General features: G+C 43.2%; 1 protein-coding gene across 1 annotated transcript in view; it reads right to left on the bottom strand.

Moving 5' to 3' along the window:
• Positions 1-450: 450 nt before the first annotated feature.
• LRRC56 (leucine rich repeat containing 56) overlaps positions 451-16142 on the bottom strand; it is a 109466-nt gene continuing 93774 nt past the window's right edge. Inside the window, exons 8-14 of the mRNA XM_075065068.1 lie at positions 11981-12158; positions 9774-9989; positions 8208-8272; positions 6575-6705; positions 5247-5437; positions 3065-3437; positions 451-1986 (exon numbers count right to left, since the gene is read on the bottom strand). Coding sequence (XP_074921169.1) covers positions 1794-1986; positions 3065-3437; positions 5247-5437; positions 6575-6705; positions 8208-8272; positions 9774-9989; positions 11981-12158 — 1347 coding nt within the window. The 3' untranslated portion in view covers positions 451-1793. The remainder of the gene's footprint in view (positions 1987-3064; positions 3438-5246; positions 5438-6574; positions 6706-8207; positions 8273-9773; positions 9990-11980; positions 12159-16142) is intronic.

The raw sequence follows: 16142 nt of genomic DNA, 5'->3' as shown, positions 1-16142 counted from the left end.
CTACTGATTTCACCCAGGAGTGTGGGTGCTCAGCACTTCTGAAAATCAGGCCCTAACATTCTTCTCCCTTCTATCCTATTGAGCCACACTGTCCATTTATTTTGTTCATGGTCAGTGACACTGGCACAGAGTCAATTTTAGATGCCAGTTTAACTACACAAGCACTTTGTTGGGCAATGACTGACTGGGAATCCCTCCAACACTCATATGATTTTGGGGAGCCGCTTGTCACTCAATACTTATTGTATCTGATCGATGATTCTTTCTTATGCCCACTGAGAGAATGTGAACTTGGCTTCTCCTCCAACTATTTTGTAAGAGGAACGGGTATCAGAGCAGTGGGACCAAGTTGAAGGATTTGGGCTCTATGGTACATCCTATTCCTTTTGTTTATATTAGCAGTGAGGTAAAGGCAACAAACTATGCAAAGGATAATTGCATAATTTAATGTATTATAAACTTTCCCAGAAAATATCTGTAACATATTAATTTGAAGGTAGAAAAAAAAAGAGATTTTCTGATGCTTGGTTTGAGAACACCTGACATTGCTCAGATCATACACCACAGTCATTCTTACCTATATCACAGTGTGCAATCATTTAGATCAGCTCATAGTGCTTTAAATCTTACCCCAACATAGAATGTATACCCTATGGAAAACAAGAACTGCTCCTTCCCTACCCACTTCATTGTTGCTAATGAATCACTTAAAATAATTAAGTCACATGCGTTTGGAAAATGTAACTGCTCTGAAAGAATAAACAGGGAATGTTTGATTCTGAATGTCTGTTTGCTCGACACTCATTTGCTCTGAAATGTCAGGGTGACAGAGTTTTCTAGGGAGCCAGCTGGACCCAGTGAAACTTATTTACAAAGGTTGCTGGGTGAAGTTCAGACCTGGGATGTCTAGCCATAGAACAGCAGTCTTGGGGAAGTGCTGAGAGTTCCTTCAGAGCAGAGACACGGCAGACTGACACACTGATGTTCCAATGAGTTGCATCTTCAGTATTCCTTCCCATAGCCATAGAGCTGAGGGGAACAACGAAAGATTACAAACAGATCAAAGTGGTAAATGTCAGTGGGAGAATGGAAATTAGTGCTAAAATCAGACAGACTTCCTCCATGTTGGACTTCTGCTATCCCAGGTGAGTAGGGAACATGCATACTCATCTGCAATACAATCATTTTAAACTGGTCTTTGCAGCAATACCCCCTCCACTCTCAGTTATTTCACTTGTGTGTTGAACATATAGGATCCAAGGAGCATACGCAATGAGTCTGTTTAGATGACAGCACACTGACACGTGCATGAGTATTTGCGGGCTGAATGCAAGAGGGAAAACTGAGGGCCCTCAGGTGCCAGCTGCCAGGCACAGAGTCTAGGGGACTGCAAACTTTCCCTTTTCTGGGGGGCATCACTGCAGGCTTCCTAGTAACATAGCTGGGGATTAATGCAGAGAAGCCAAGTGTGCCAAGTCTTGTCCCTTTCAGCACACAAAGACTATACAAATAGCTGCTTTTTATTTACTAAGAGGTTGATCAACTGGTGAGTTCATTAGAAGATGCTTTTTCAAGCAAGCATTTCTGACCAGCTGTAGCTTTAACTGAGACCAATCAAGCTGTTAGTTCAAACAGCTCTGCTTGTGCAGCTCCGTCAACGTATTCAGCTCTCATAAGAAGTCAGAACACAGCATCAGCGTTGCTGGTGCTAAGTGTCAGGAACACAAACTCTAACTGAGCACTGTGGGCTTGTCCGACTTGGCTCCAACATACACAGCTACATGGGGTATTTTCTATGACTCTGGTGTCTTGCTCTGAGTAGCTGTTGAGACACTGGGCCTGCTTGGCAACCTCTGCAGGGCAGCTGTGGCAGTCAGAGGACGGACTACATTCCTCAGCGCAAACCTCTCTGAGGTTTTTGTCGATGAGCGGACAACTGGCTGGTGATGGTTGATCACTTTGGGGGGACTCCTGTCCACAGTGGCTCTGAAGGGAAGAAAAAATTGCTACTGTGAGATGGCACAAGTTGTTATGGAGAACTAAGTGAGCCCCCTGGATTCACTCGAGAACTGCACCAAGAACTTCCAGCACTAGGCACAACAGGAAGGTTGGCACAACAGGACTCTCTGAGGAGTCCACACTGCTACTTCAGTCAGTTTTGAGAACACTAGACTGCTCGCCAATTTCTGCAGATGTGCAGAGTCTCCATATGGATGAAGGACTGATAGAAAGGCTGATATTGGATTTCTCTCCTGAGAAGACAGATCAGGACACAATATGAAAATGTAATTCACTGGGTCTTTGTTTTTTTGGGTTATTTTTAACTCTTTCACTGCTGGCCCTCCTCATATCTGCTGTGTCATCACTGTCCACCAGCATTTCATGGGTAGGAATCCTACCTTCCCGCACAGCAGATGTCTTTTACCTGGGTATGGCTGGAACATGGAGTAGCATGCAGGCAATTGAAGAGCTAGATTGTACAGTGAAACTTTTCTCTGCTTTAGAAAGTAGCTCACTCTCATTTGGAGTGACTCAAACAAATAGTACAAGAGACAGCTCCTGTGTTGATACTATACCACAACTATTATGTTACCTGGAAATCAAAATTTCCACATTCTGAGCAGTAAGATGCTGATATTGCAATAGAAGGGTCCAATCACAACCAGCTTTGGTTTACATGACACTTATCTACATTACATACTCTTTTATTTTTAGAAAGGCCTTTTCCCCTGAACTTTCTTTTAAAGCGAATTACTGTAAATTTCAAGGAAAAGATGTGTCTCTGATGTGACCAATCTCAAGACTGAATGTTAGAAGTAACCAAGGTATGAGTAATGTAAGATTGTACTAGTTTAGTTTTGGAAGGACTAAATGATGCATAGGTCACCAAGATACCAAGCCGTGCTTTCTACAGAGTATATGGTAGATACCATCTAGCCAAGAGTTTGTACTCTGTGGTGTTATATACATCAGAGTCAACAGGGCTGCACCTTTTCTCCCCCAGTGAAGTCCCTTCTATGCTTACCAGAATGCCATAGAAAAGTCGCGTAACTAGTGAGCATACCTGACACTTGTTGATCCAACAGCTGTTGGTCCTGAAATAGGCCTCCTGGTTTGCCTGCCAACACTCTCGCTGGTCCAATACCTCCCTTCAGCTCTCAGTGGCGATGCCTCACATGCAGCAGGTGTGCTGTGCAGACTCAGAACAGCAAACTGGGCTGCAATTTCTGTGCTAACTCTTGATTGGGGATATTCCTTCAGTTGAGCTACTTCTTTCTGGTTGGGCACTTTCAGACGTTTGACCCTGATGTCTCTCACTTTCAAGGGTCTAGCTGCAACACCCTGCATGGATGCAGGTGAGGGGCACTTTGGAGGAGAAGGTACCAGAGAACGATTCAGACTAGCGGGCAACACACTTTCTTGAGCATGTGATGAATCTGAAACATAACAAGGAAGCACACTGATTTCCTGGCATGGCTAGTTCACCAAACTCTTAACGGGCCAATCCCATGATTACTGGTGTCACTGGAAAGACTGCTTTTCACTTCAATTGGCAGTGGATCAAGTGATGAGTCCCCTCTACTCCTGTTACTTCCAAAAAGATTGGAGGCCTCTGAGCACTTCAGAGGAGTGCATCCCAACTCACTGATGTTTAAGGCACAAGAAAATTGAAGATCAAGGGATACTGAGTTTTACCAAACTCAGAAGTGCAAACACAGCTCTCATGTTAGCATTAGAATAAGGAAAGCACCTAAATGTTAAGAATGTTTTTGTATATTCTTTTTACCGTTTATAGTTCAGCTCATATGATCCCCAGCTGTAACACACATGGAAGGAGAAGAATTCTGATGATGATCTATGACCAAGCTCCTTCATTTTCGGTTTAAACCGATTTTTACTGAAAAATTCCCAGGTTTTATAAAAAGTATTATTCTGTTTTTTTCTGATTTCCACCCTACTTTTGTATCATTCAAATATATAAAAATAACTTGTTTTATTAGGAAAATACAATACATTGCATGAGATATATGTAATACGAGAATTCATTAGTCTGTGTGTATATACAAAGCTGCCTGTTGAAATAAGGCTATGTATTAGTCTAGTCTACAAACAAACAGGCACATACACAAGCTCTGAGGTGTGTGCACATCTGAACGTATTGATGAATCTCACGCCCACCACATACACATTTCAAGCTGTTAGCAGATAACGGTTTAAAGAACTGACACACTAAAATGGGACGAAACCGAAAATCTGTATCAAAATATGTTTCAGAAACAAGGAAGTCTTAAAAAGTGTTCAAAAAACAAAAACAGGAGAAAAGGATGAAGTTAAGTGTATATGCTGCAAATGATGTGGCCCAATTAGTAAATGAAAATATTTATAGGCTAATAGTTCTAAGTCCACAACAGAAACCTGTTTATTCAAATCAAAAGTTTTATTTGGGGATTAGAGATTATATTGTTTCCTTAAACTCACAGGTGGCATTGTGTTTTGAGTTCTCTTTTAGTTCTGCAGCAAACCACACTGATGAACGAAATTCAAAGCATTAATCTACTGAATACTTTTTTCCATCTTTCCATCCACCAAAATGAACCCAAATATTTACCCAGAAAAATTATTAATAGCTTTTTGCAATGATTTTCACCTATTTTTGTTACTGTGGTAATAAAAACTGATAAATTCCTGAGAAAAATTAAATAAAATAAAAACTGAAAACAGAGCCCTATGCATGACACAGCAATGTTGTATATGTTTATCCTTAGAAAGAGTCTATATATAGTAGAGATCCATTTGCTGCTGGCCATAAAAAGATTAAACTGTACCTAACTGACTGATGTACAGAATTTAGGCTAAGGACACAATCAAAAGAATGGCCTTTGAGTAACTGTGTCACTAAACCTCTGGGAAAGAAATACAGCCTTATATGTCCTAACTGAATGCAATTTATTATACTGCTTGGGTGACAAGAAAACACACTCCCAGGTATTGCATCTCCTTTATTCTTTCTCATGTAGCTGAGAGGAACAATGAATGATTACATTCTTTCTTCGGCTATCCTTCAATGCGAGGAGAATGTCTGCCACGGGGGTTCAGTGGTGGGTTTTAAAGTGGCTGAGGAACCCAATTCATGCCCTCCAGATTTTCCCACAGATGTGACAGGTGTAATCTTGGAGGAGAAACAGACAAAAGTAATACATGTCAACCCTTCCCTAGAAAGTGAGATGGCTAAGTGAGACCAGTACCTGAGGAGGACTGGGAAGGATGGGACTGGCAGGAGGAATCTGGAGAAATCCTTTCAGTTAGGTCCTCATCATATGTCTCTCTTAGCTCATCCTCACAGCTGTTACTCAGGCTGCATTCTTCATCCTCCTCCTCATCACTGTGTATCTTCAGCACCTGGGGGGCCTTCTCCATCTGAATGATTTGCAGACACCTGACAAATGTTAAGCTCTACAGTTTTAGCTGACCCTCATTGTGCTATCTTAGAGGAGTGTACACATGAACTGTTCTGAGTACTGTACATGCATGTGGGGTCGCTGTTGTTTAGAGACAAATAAAGGTAACGTGGATTTACATTCACCTGGATTGGCTTACTTCTCACATGCAAAAATGGGCTATGAATTAGGTACCTAAACTGCCTGTTTTTTATTGTTTCAGATTCAGCCAACCTTTAATTAGCCAAGTGAAACATGACAGATTTCAAGGAAGGGCATCAGAGTCAAAATAAAGACATTTTTATCTCTAGGATAATAGTCACCTCTCAGATCCATGGAGGAAGCGCAGCTCAATATTATTTTCTCCCGTTGTGCATGGAATACTGGGGCAGAGAACTGCCACGCAGACCAGAGAAGAATTTTGTCTATGAAGTGGCCTGATCCGAAGCACAGTGAAGTCAGTGAGAAAACTCCCATTTGGTTAGGTGAATGTCAATTGCTTTTGCAAATCCTGCCCTTACTGTCTAATGGAGAACACTGCTAGAACCAGTTGCAGGGCAACAATTTCCCACTGATCCCACACACACTTCACAACTTGCTGCCAGCCACACAGAGGGTACTCCAGAGGTCTGGGATGTGCACATGGTGTGGGGATGGGAAGTAGCTGCTGGGCTCGGGGAGGAGTAGGCATAAGTAGTGGCTGTGGAAGGAGGAGTTCACCTTTCCATTTCTGCTTTAAGGAGTTTTGCCAGGTTGTATTAATTTTCCTCTGCCCACCCACCCCCTCAATAGGGATGTCCCTTTAAGGAAGTTGCCAGGAAGTGGGCTGAGGGAGGGTCACATACCCAGAACCAGCACGGACATCTTGGCCTCCCCTAGGATCAACATGGACAATGCCCCAGAGATTTCCTCCTGCTTCGTCCCTCCCATGTGGTTTCCAGCAGAAGGGGCGACTAAGCATAGAGTTTGCAAATAGATTCCACTGTGTTGTCTCTGCGGGCCTAGATATATATTTACAAAATTAAAGGCAATTCCCCCAAACTGCCACCAGGTGGCTGAAGAGTTCACCTTAAGGAGGCAGAACACTGAGTCCCTGCTTTATTGTAATATCATTAGGAATCATCCCAAACTCTTACTGGTTATGCTGCTCTCTCCATGCCCTCAGTTCAGTAAAGACATCTTCCCGGCTTAGATCTTCAGCTTCTTCAGAGTCATAGGTGTGCTCCATCTTGGGACCAGGCATTTGGAAAGGGTTCATTGCTACAGACTAAAAAATAAAATGAAAAAAGTTACCACTGATAACTTGGTATTTACTTTACTGCTCACCTCTCTTTGCCAACAATTCTCCCTCTAGAGCAGTTTCCAAACTCTGGGCATCAGAATGTTGATGTAACAGTTGAATTTTCAGTTTATCTAAGACCCTGTTCTTTATTTTGATATTTTTTCAAATTGTACTGAATATGATAATCCCAGCTACAACCCCTGTTAGGATACTACGTTTCTTATACATTCACTCCAGAAACCCAGCACTGTGATGACTGGGAGAGTAATGACACATTTAATTCTGGCCCCATGGATACGTAGCTCTAGGCACACTGACCTGAACCTGTAATAGCTGCACCGACAGGCATTTCAGCAGGATGTGATGTGTAGCATATGATTATGGTGCCCTTATACAGTCTGTGCTACACTACACTATTATTAATTCTCATTGTTTTAATTAATTCCAAAAAGCTTCATTGATTGGGCAGGGCAGGGCAGAGAAAAGGGACACTTCAATTTGCCCTCCCCCAATGATTTTTCTAATATTTGCTGTCAGGGACAACATGTAAAATTATATACATTGTAGTGATCTATATATCATGTAAGTGACATGGCCCCAATGCAGCAAAGGACACATGAAGTTAAGCACACACTTACATGATTTGCTGAACCAGGGCCTACAAAGGTACGTCTATTCTGCAATTAAATACCCATGGCTGGCCCATGCCAGCTGACTCGAGTTCGTGGGGCTCAGGCTAAAGGCCTGTTTAACTGTGGTATAGATGTTCGGGCACAGGCTGGAGGCCAGGATCTGCGACCTTTCCCCCTCCCAGCGCCTGGGCTCCAGCGTAAGCCAGAACCAAATCCTGTGGTCCTTACCTGTGCTTTGCTCAGGTCCCAGGGAAGTCGATGCAAGTTTTGTAAGTAAGGAATGGAGGATGTGGCATGTAATTTTCATGTGTTCTTTTACAGTCCATTGTTTTTAATTTCTAAAGTGAAAGTAACGGTTCTCCCTACCGGTTGTTTCTCTCCTCTGTTTCTTATATACAATCATAGCTGATATCCGATAACTTTCTCATTAAATGACACAATTGGTTTGTTTTGGGTTGACACTTCCCTCCCAGATCTCTCCAATCCCTCTCAGAACAAGAAGCCTGGAAGTCTCAGATTCATGACCCCCCTCACCATTCTCTATTTATCCACTGATCTTCCAGCTCTCCAAGTTTCCTCTTCTGCCCTGCTCCATGCCTCACTTGACCTTCCATATCTCCTGACTCAGCAGGACACTTAAGCACATGCTTATGTGCTTTGCTGAAACAGGGCCTTTAGACACACACACACACACCGCCTTCTCCAAGACTCACTGCTTTTGTATATAGTTTTCTGGACTATAGACTGGAGTGGAAATCTATAAAATACATTAGGGATCTCAGCTTATCTCAGCAGAACTTATCTGATCTGGGTGTGTCAGGCAGGAATGGAAAGCATACAGGAAAGATAACATACACCTAACTTTTGTCTCCGTGCACGAAGGGCTTTGATAGGGTTCCCACATATAACTCGGCTGACTCCTAGCAAAAAGAAACAAAACAAAGCATTTCTCACTAGCTTTTGACACTTCGTACAGTTCTTAAATCAGTTTACAGTCCTGATGAGATTCTGTTCTCAAGGATATAACATGTTTCATTCATCAACTGTCTGGAGCTGGTCTCCATTTCTTTTGCTAAATGTGGAGTATCCAGTTCTAGCAAAGTGCTGCTTCATGGCTCTGGATGGCTTCACTGGCTCAGCTAGTACTGCTAAGCATTTGAACTACCTGCCTCAGAGAGCTGAGAAGGAACTGGTGTTTACTGGAAAGACAGCCTCAAAATATTGGGGCAAATGAACACAACCTGACACACTAATCAGCAGCCGAAGAGCTGATTAGATTGCAGCACTCTGGCCTTCTCGGTGACAACTGACGAAGAAATCCTAGGGAGCCTGCAAAACTGGATCAAAACAGGACTCTGCCAGACATTTCCCATTCAGCCATCCTTGGGCATCCTGCCAGTGCCCCTCAGAAGCTCCTTTGTCTTCCCCTTAATTATAGCGGAGTGTCAGCTCTGCTACAGCTAACGTTAAGATCTCCTCACTCTCCAGCTCCTTGTCTACACTGTTGTCTGCTCTGAGAGGGGCTTGGACAGAACTACATCCAAATCTCAGTCATCAGCAGTGAACCTGAATTAGACAGAAAAATTGCTGCAGAGTGACAGACAGTCCTCCACTTCCTTCTGAGGGGTGGTGCGAACTCTGCAGTATTCCCAGGAGGGAAGAGCGAGCCACCAGGTTGCTGAGTACAGCACTACAATTAGACCTCTGGGCTGGCCAGCAGGCCAGAAATTTTAAATCAGTGACGTGATCCCTCACACTGGGAGACGCAGCCCTGGAAACTAAGGATACAGTCACTCACTCACAGCAATGAAACCTATAGGAACATAAGTACTGAGCTTGCATACCATGTACGCTGACCTTATGACCCACTTGTGAAGGGGGCATGTAACACAGCTTCTGAACTCCAGACGTTCATAGGGACAGTTTATCTTAGGACATTACTCCAGTGTTTTAACACAATGATATGTCCAAATAGTTCTGAATGTTTTCATATAACCTAGATCTGTGACCCCAGCCAATTTGGGGTCTAGAGATAAGGGCTACTGAGAACAGGTTTGAATAAAAATAGGAGGACAAACCCTACCTGAGGGGAGACTGCTTAACAAATAGCAGGTGGGGAGACAAAGCCAGCCTTTCATTAGGGCACTTTGTAGCAATGTACAACTTTTGAAGGGGGATTAAAGGGTAAAATGGGAGGGTGTCGTCAAAGGACTTTCAGCTTCTGCCTCAGGAGAAAATGAAAAAACACCCCAAGCTCACTGTGCGGGCATCACACTTGGAAACCTATGGCCAATCCAATGTGCCGTCAGTACTAGACAGGGGGCACTGAGAGCACATGTGCTTTTATAAAGCTGGAAGAACTTTGAGAGGAGGTCAAAAGAGCAGTGGGAGGGGGAAGAACAGACAAAGAAAATTCATCACCATGTGTCAAGTCACTGGAGTCATCTTCTAGGAATATCTCATCAGAGACAGTGGAGTCTGGAAGGGTGCTACCACAGGACAGCAAATGGACATTGCTAGATCTCCCTGCACTAGCAGGCCTCTGTGCAGTCCAGGGTCTGGAAGCTGACATGAAGTGAGCTGTAGTAGGTCTCAGACCAGAGCCAGGTCTTCTTCTTGTTGCCTCTGGATGAGCATCTGAGAGATTTCAGTAAGATATAACTAAGAATGCAACATTTAAAATACCCTACCATTGCACAGTCATGATAAAGCAATGGCAACATGCTTGGTGCTAGAGAGAACAGAAGAAAATGCAGTTACTGCTTCAAGAAACTTAAATGGAACACCCAGCACAGCCACACAGTGTCTGCCACTTCCTCACGTTGGGACACTTATCTGGCCACCCTCCAGCATGAACACCTGCACTTTTCACACAGTTTCTAAACCATTTAAATATTAAGCAATAGGCTGGCAAAAGAAAAACAGTCCAGCAGTATTGGGTGCTCAACACCTTCAATAATTAGCCCATTTATTTAGGAGCTTAATTTTAGGCACCTATCTATTAAAAATATCTTGGCCTTTGTTATTAATGCAAAACCATAAAACATTTAGCATCTGCAAAGCAGCTAACTTAACATTATTAAAGAAGAGAAAATGTTTGGAATTTCCTAACCTGAGTGCTTAATGTCAAAGACAAAAATACAAACACAAATAGACTATAAACTTATATGAATGCCCTGTTCTGTGTTCCACTCTATGCTCTTTCTGCTTTACTATTTTTCTGTAATTCAACCTTATGTAGCCAACAGAGGGATTACTGAAGGATCATATTTTTACAGATTTTTTCCTATGATACCTGTTACTATAACTAATTATTTGGACCCACTGGGATTAAAATAAATGACAAGTGCGTGCACATATTCCAAAATAAACTATATTTTTAATGGCACACAGTTGGCAAGCATACCACAACAGTGGGGGTCAGGAAGCCAACTATATTGCCCACACTAATGGGAAGCAATAGAAGCAGTGATAGGAAATACTTTGTAATATTTAACTGACCATGGTAAAGCACATGTCATGCAGTATATAAAAGCATAACATGTGAACCAGGGTGACCCAATGAAATTAACAGGCAGCAGGTTTAAAACAAAGATAAGGAAGTACTTCTTCATACAACGCACAGTCAACCTGCGGAACTCATTGCCTGGTGATGTTGTGAAGGTCAAAACTATAACTGGGTTCAAAAAAGAATTAGATAAAGTTCATGGAAGATAGGTCCATCAGTGGCTGTTGGCCAAGATGACCAGGGATACAATCCTATGCTCTGGGTGTTCCTAAACCTCTGACTGCCAGAAGCTGGGACTAGATGACAGAGGATGTATCACTCCATAATTGGCTTTTTTGTTCATTCCCTCTGAAGCATCTGGCACCGGCCATTGTCGGAAGACAGGCTACTGGGATAGGTGGGCCATTGGTCTGATGCAGTATGGTTGTTCTTATGAACCAGTTTTGCCAAATAATGTACTGTCATGTAGTTACATAAGTAGATATTTATGAGCCATCACACTGTTTACCACATTCATTTCCAAGATTTCACTTGAATTGCTCAGTTCAAAGCATACATACAAGAAGAATACTAGGGGCTAGAACCTCAGCTGCAGATCACAGATGCTGGGTCGTTTAAGCCACTTTTACATTTCTCTGATCCTAGGGCTAGCCTCAGGGCTGCTCTAAATTACTTCCATTGTTTCATAGCCACCTTTGGACAATCACTGGAGAGCAGAGGCATTCTAGCCATAAGCCATTTCTTCTAGCCATTCATCCAACTCAATGGCATAGCACCCAATATGGCATCCTTAGAGTACCAGAGGATTCCCCAATGTAGGAGGGAAGAATCCTCCACTGGCTGGTTAAGAGCAGCACAAAGCAGCCTCAACGGGGCAGAGGTTCTGCCCATAAGTTTGAAATGCAGTTACATTCCAAAGAATGATCATGAAAATGACACAGTGAAGTTCCATATTTATTGTCCCACTGTGAATTCCATAGCCAATCTACTCATTTTCCAAGTGAAGAGACTGAGTTTCCTATCTCCCAGCCCTGAAAGCTCAGCTTGGGATCTCAGAGTCCAGCTGCACTCTTTCTTTCTTACACATCAGCACCAATAAATGGTGAGAAATTTGACGTACCAAACCAAGAAATGTCTTTGGCTAAACTGCCCTCCTTAATGGACTCCTTGACAATTAGCCAGTCCTTGTTCATCTTCCTGGAGGGAGGGATGGTGATTTGATTTGCTAGTATTTCATCCAAATACTTTAAGTGAGGGATGAGTTTTTTCACTTCAGCTCTGTAGTTATAATCTGGCACCTGGAAGAATTGAGAATGTGGTCATTTTAACAGATTGTTCAAGAGAAACTGGACTACGACAAGCAATATGGAGCTGTTCACTTTGTATGAATGCTGGATAGTTTGAAGAATGCTTTGAAGGGGCAAACCAATCCACTTCAAAGAATAAATAGAAATGTAACCACACATTTCAAATCTCATTATGGTTCTCTCTGATGAGACTGCTACTCAAGCTGCTGATGAACTGACAATGCAAGTTGCACAAAATAAAAGGCTTATTTGCAATGTATTTAATCAATTACATCAGCACCTATTACCATAGCATCTAGGTGCTGTACAAAACTGCAAACACTACACTGCTCTCCATGGGAAGATTGGACAAACTCAACCCATAAGCGCCCCCCTCCCGCTACTTTTGGAATTCTTTGGTTGCAGCATCAACTTCAGACCATAGCGTGACTAAAAAGATATGCCTGGGCTGGAAGGCTGCCAAACTCAGTGTCTGATGGACCAATAAGGAGCAAATCTCTCAGAGTTAGATTGCGACTTTAAGCAAAACTGTAAGCCAGGTGCACATGCAGCCCTGGGAGGCACGGTGAGTGCTTCTGTATATTAAAGGAGATGACTCAATTTAAACCTAAGCCCCTTTCCTGCAAAAGGGCGCATGCCAAGGACAGATGCACAAAGGCTCAAATGAACTGTATCTAGGTTTTTTTTTCTGAGACTTTGGAATTACCCCTCCCATGCACACAGGCTGATTATGACACATGAGGGGTGCAGCTTTTTCTGGACTAATAAACTGACATTTTAGATTAGATGTGAAATGGTCCACGTGCACATCGCAATGATGGAGGAATTATGAATCATAGGAGAGAGAAGTTTAGTGTTACATACAGTGGTTATTACACTATGGTTCTGAATCTCCTGGTGAATGTTGGACATTTCTAACAGATTAGAACACCGTGAAGACATCTATACATGGCATCTCAGCTTTGGAAAATTTAGTGAGGCATACAGGTGGGTTAGGACATGCATTTTGAAACACTGGTTAAAAAAAATTTAGATTCAAGAAGGCAGCAGACAATGTTTGACGGTCTCAAATTCACTCACAGTTTAAAGAAAGCACAAAGCAAGATTGTCCTGGTGAGGGGATGGCTCACCTGAATGTAAACATCTGCCTATAAGTAAGGCTGTGAGTTTGTCATGGAGGTCATGGATTCCATGATTTTACATGACCTCTGTGACTTCTGCAGCGGTTGGTCCGCCTGGCCCGAGGGTAGTTCAGGCAGCCTCTGCGCCAGTCACTCCGGCTGTTGCTGGGGCAGTCTCAGCCCACAGAGAGCTGTGGGGCAGTGCCTGGGCAGAGGCAGCGTGCAGAGCTACCTGGCCACGCCTCCAACTAGCAGCTGACCGAGGGGGATGTTGCCCCTTCCAGGGAGCCCCCAGGTAAGCGCCACCCAGAGCCTGCCTCACCCCATCCCATGCCACCAACCCCCTGCACCCTCCCACACCCAAACTCTGCTGCTGCTGCTAGGGTAGGGGGATGGTGGCACAGAGCCAAGTAGGGAGACTGCCAGTCCCGCCAACCCTCCTCCCAACACCAGCAGGGGTCCCGGGCTGCGTCACCTAGGCCGCCCTCCCTCCCCAGCACCTGGGGCACTCCCAGGCAGCCCCCCCACTCAAGTTTTAGTCATGGGTGTTTTTAGTAAAAGTCATGGACAGGTCAGGGGCCATGAATTTTTGTTTAGTGCCTGTGACCTGTCCGTGACTTTTACTAAAAATACCCATGTCTAAAATGTAGCCTTACCTATAAGTCACTCGTTTGGTCCTGTTAAGAGTTTTTATCTTTCACAATATTACATTTTATATTACCAATTCCCAGTCAGCCAAGTCCTTGCCCACCAGTAATGTTCTCACACAAAGAAATCTTTCTGTAGTAGCAGTATGTATAACAACTGTCCATTCCCTTCCCACAAAGCAACACACAATCTGGCAGAGGGTATCTGTCAAATAAAGCATATCTTTTCTGGCTGCTGCTAAGAACAGGCAGACACTAACCTGACTAACTGACTCTTTAATCTTAATTTAGGAATAGCCTTAACCAATCGTCATCCCTTCACGTAGCACATGTACTTTGTACAGGGCGCTGGCTATAGGTTTACAATTTATAGTGCTGCCCTGTTTGAGAGATGCATCATATTACACTCACATGGCAATACTGCAAACAGCAGCTGTCATAGGGGCTACAGTATTTATCACCAGGTTGTTGCTTTTGATTTAGATGACAGAGGAAGATGAGGTCATCTGAAAATCAAATTACACAAAGCAAACAGGGAGCCTGAAGAAAGAGCAGTAAATCTGGTTAAACATATTGTAGATAAAAAAAAAAATACACACGCTCTTACCGAGGCTGTGCTGTGGGGTACAGTATGGCATGCAGCATGAAATGTTAGACTTGCCCAATTGGGGAACATAAATGTAAGTCCACCTCTATTTTTTTTTACCTCCCAGGTGAATTTTCTATACTTCAGTCAGTTGGCAAAAGCATTTATAGGAACAAAGTGTCTGACAGAGCCCAGGGTGAAACTCTCAGGAATGGAGGGTAGAATGGGTTTTGTGATGGCCTCAGGGCTGTGGAACTCCCCACTGAGGGGGCAAAGTGAATTTGTGAGTTGCCTCTTTCAGAGCATGGTGGAAGACATGCCTCTCTGAGGAGGCCTCCAATCAGTAGAGATAACAAATGGCTGATTAATCTTCTTCTCCTAGAATTACCCTGTCACAAATATAAAGGGAAAGATAACAACCTTTATGTATGCAGTAACATAAAATCCCTCCTGGCCAGATGTACTGAATCACTTGGGGTTAAGAAGCTCAAATAACCTGGTTGGCACCTGACCAAAAGGACCAATAAGGAAAGAAGATACTTTCAAATCTGAGGGGGAGAGGTGATGGGGGAGGTTTTGTTTGTGCTCTCTTTGTTTGTTCCCTCTTCGGAGAGAGAGACACACCAGGCAGGTAAAACATCTCCTGAACACATACCTGAAATGATTCATCTAAGATTACAAAAATTGTAAGTAAGGCAAGAAAATGCCTCTCCCTCTCTCCCAGATTTGAAAGTATCTTCTTTCCTTATTGGTCCTTTTGGTCAAGTGCCAACCAGGTTATTTGAGCTTCACAGATTCTAGGACTGTAAAGGACCTCGAGAGGTCATCGAGTCCAGTCCCCTGCCCTCACGGCAGGACCAAATACTGTCTAGACCATCCCGGATAGACATTTATCTACCCTAGTCTTACATATCTCCAGAGATGGAGATTCCACAACCTCCCTTGGCAATTTATTCCAGTGTTTAACCACCTTGACAGTTAGGAACATTTTCCTAATGTCCAACCTAAACCTCCCTTGCTGCAGTTTAAGCCCATTGCTTCTTGTTCTATCCTTAAAGGCTAAGGTGAACAAGTTTTCTCCCTCCTCCTGATGACATCCTTTTAGATACCTGAAAACTGCTACCATGTCTCCTCTCAGTCTTCTCTTTTCCAAACTAAACAAACCCAATTCTTTCAGCCTTCCTGCACAGGGCATGTTCTCAAGACCTTTAATCATTCTTGTTGCTCTTCTGCGGACCCTCTCTAATTTCTCCACATCTTTCTTGAAATGCGGTGCCCAGAACTGGACAGAACACTCCAGTTGAGGCCTAACCAGCGCAGAGTAGAGCGGAAGAATGACTTCTTGTGTCTTGCTCACAACACACCTGTTAATACATCCCAGAATCACTTTTGCTTTTTTTGCAACAGCATCAAACTGTTGACTCATATTTAGCTTTGGTCCACTATAATCCCCAGATACCTTTCTGCCGCACTCCTTCCTAGATAGTCTCTTCCCATTCTGTATATGTGAAACTGATTGTTTCTTACTAAGTGGAGCACTTTGAATTTGTCTTTGTTAAATTTCATCCTGTTTACCTCAGACCATTTCTCCAATTTGTCCAGATAATTTTGAATTATGACC

This window comes from Chelonoidis abingdonii, chromosome 4 (genome assembly GCF_003597395.2).
Source record: "Chelonoidis abingdonii isolate Lonesome George chromosome 4, CheloAbing_2.0, whole genome shotgun sequence".
Lineage (NCBI taxonomy): Eukaryota > Metazoa > Chordata > Testudines > Testudinidae > Chelonoidis > Chelonoidis abingdonii.
The sequence above is the reverse complement of the archived record's forward strand: the minus strand, read 5'-3'. Positions and strand labels throughout refer to the sequence as shown.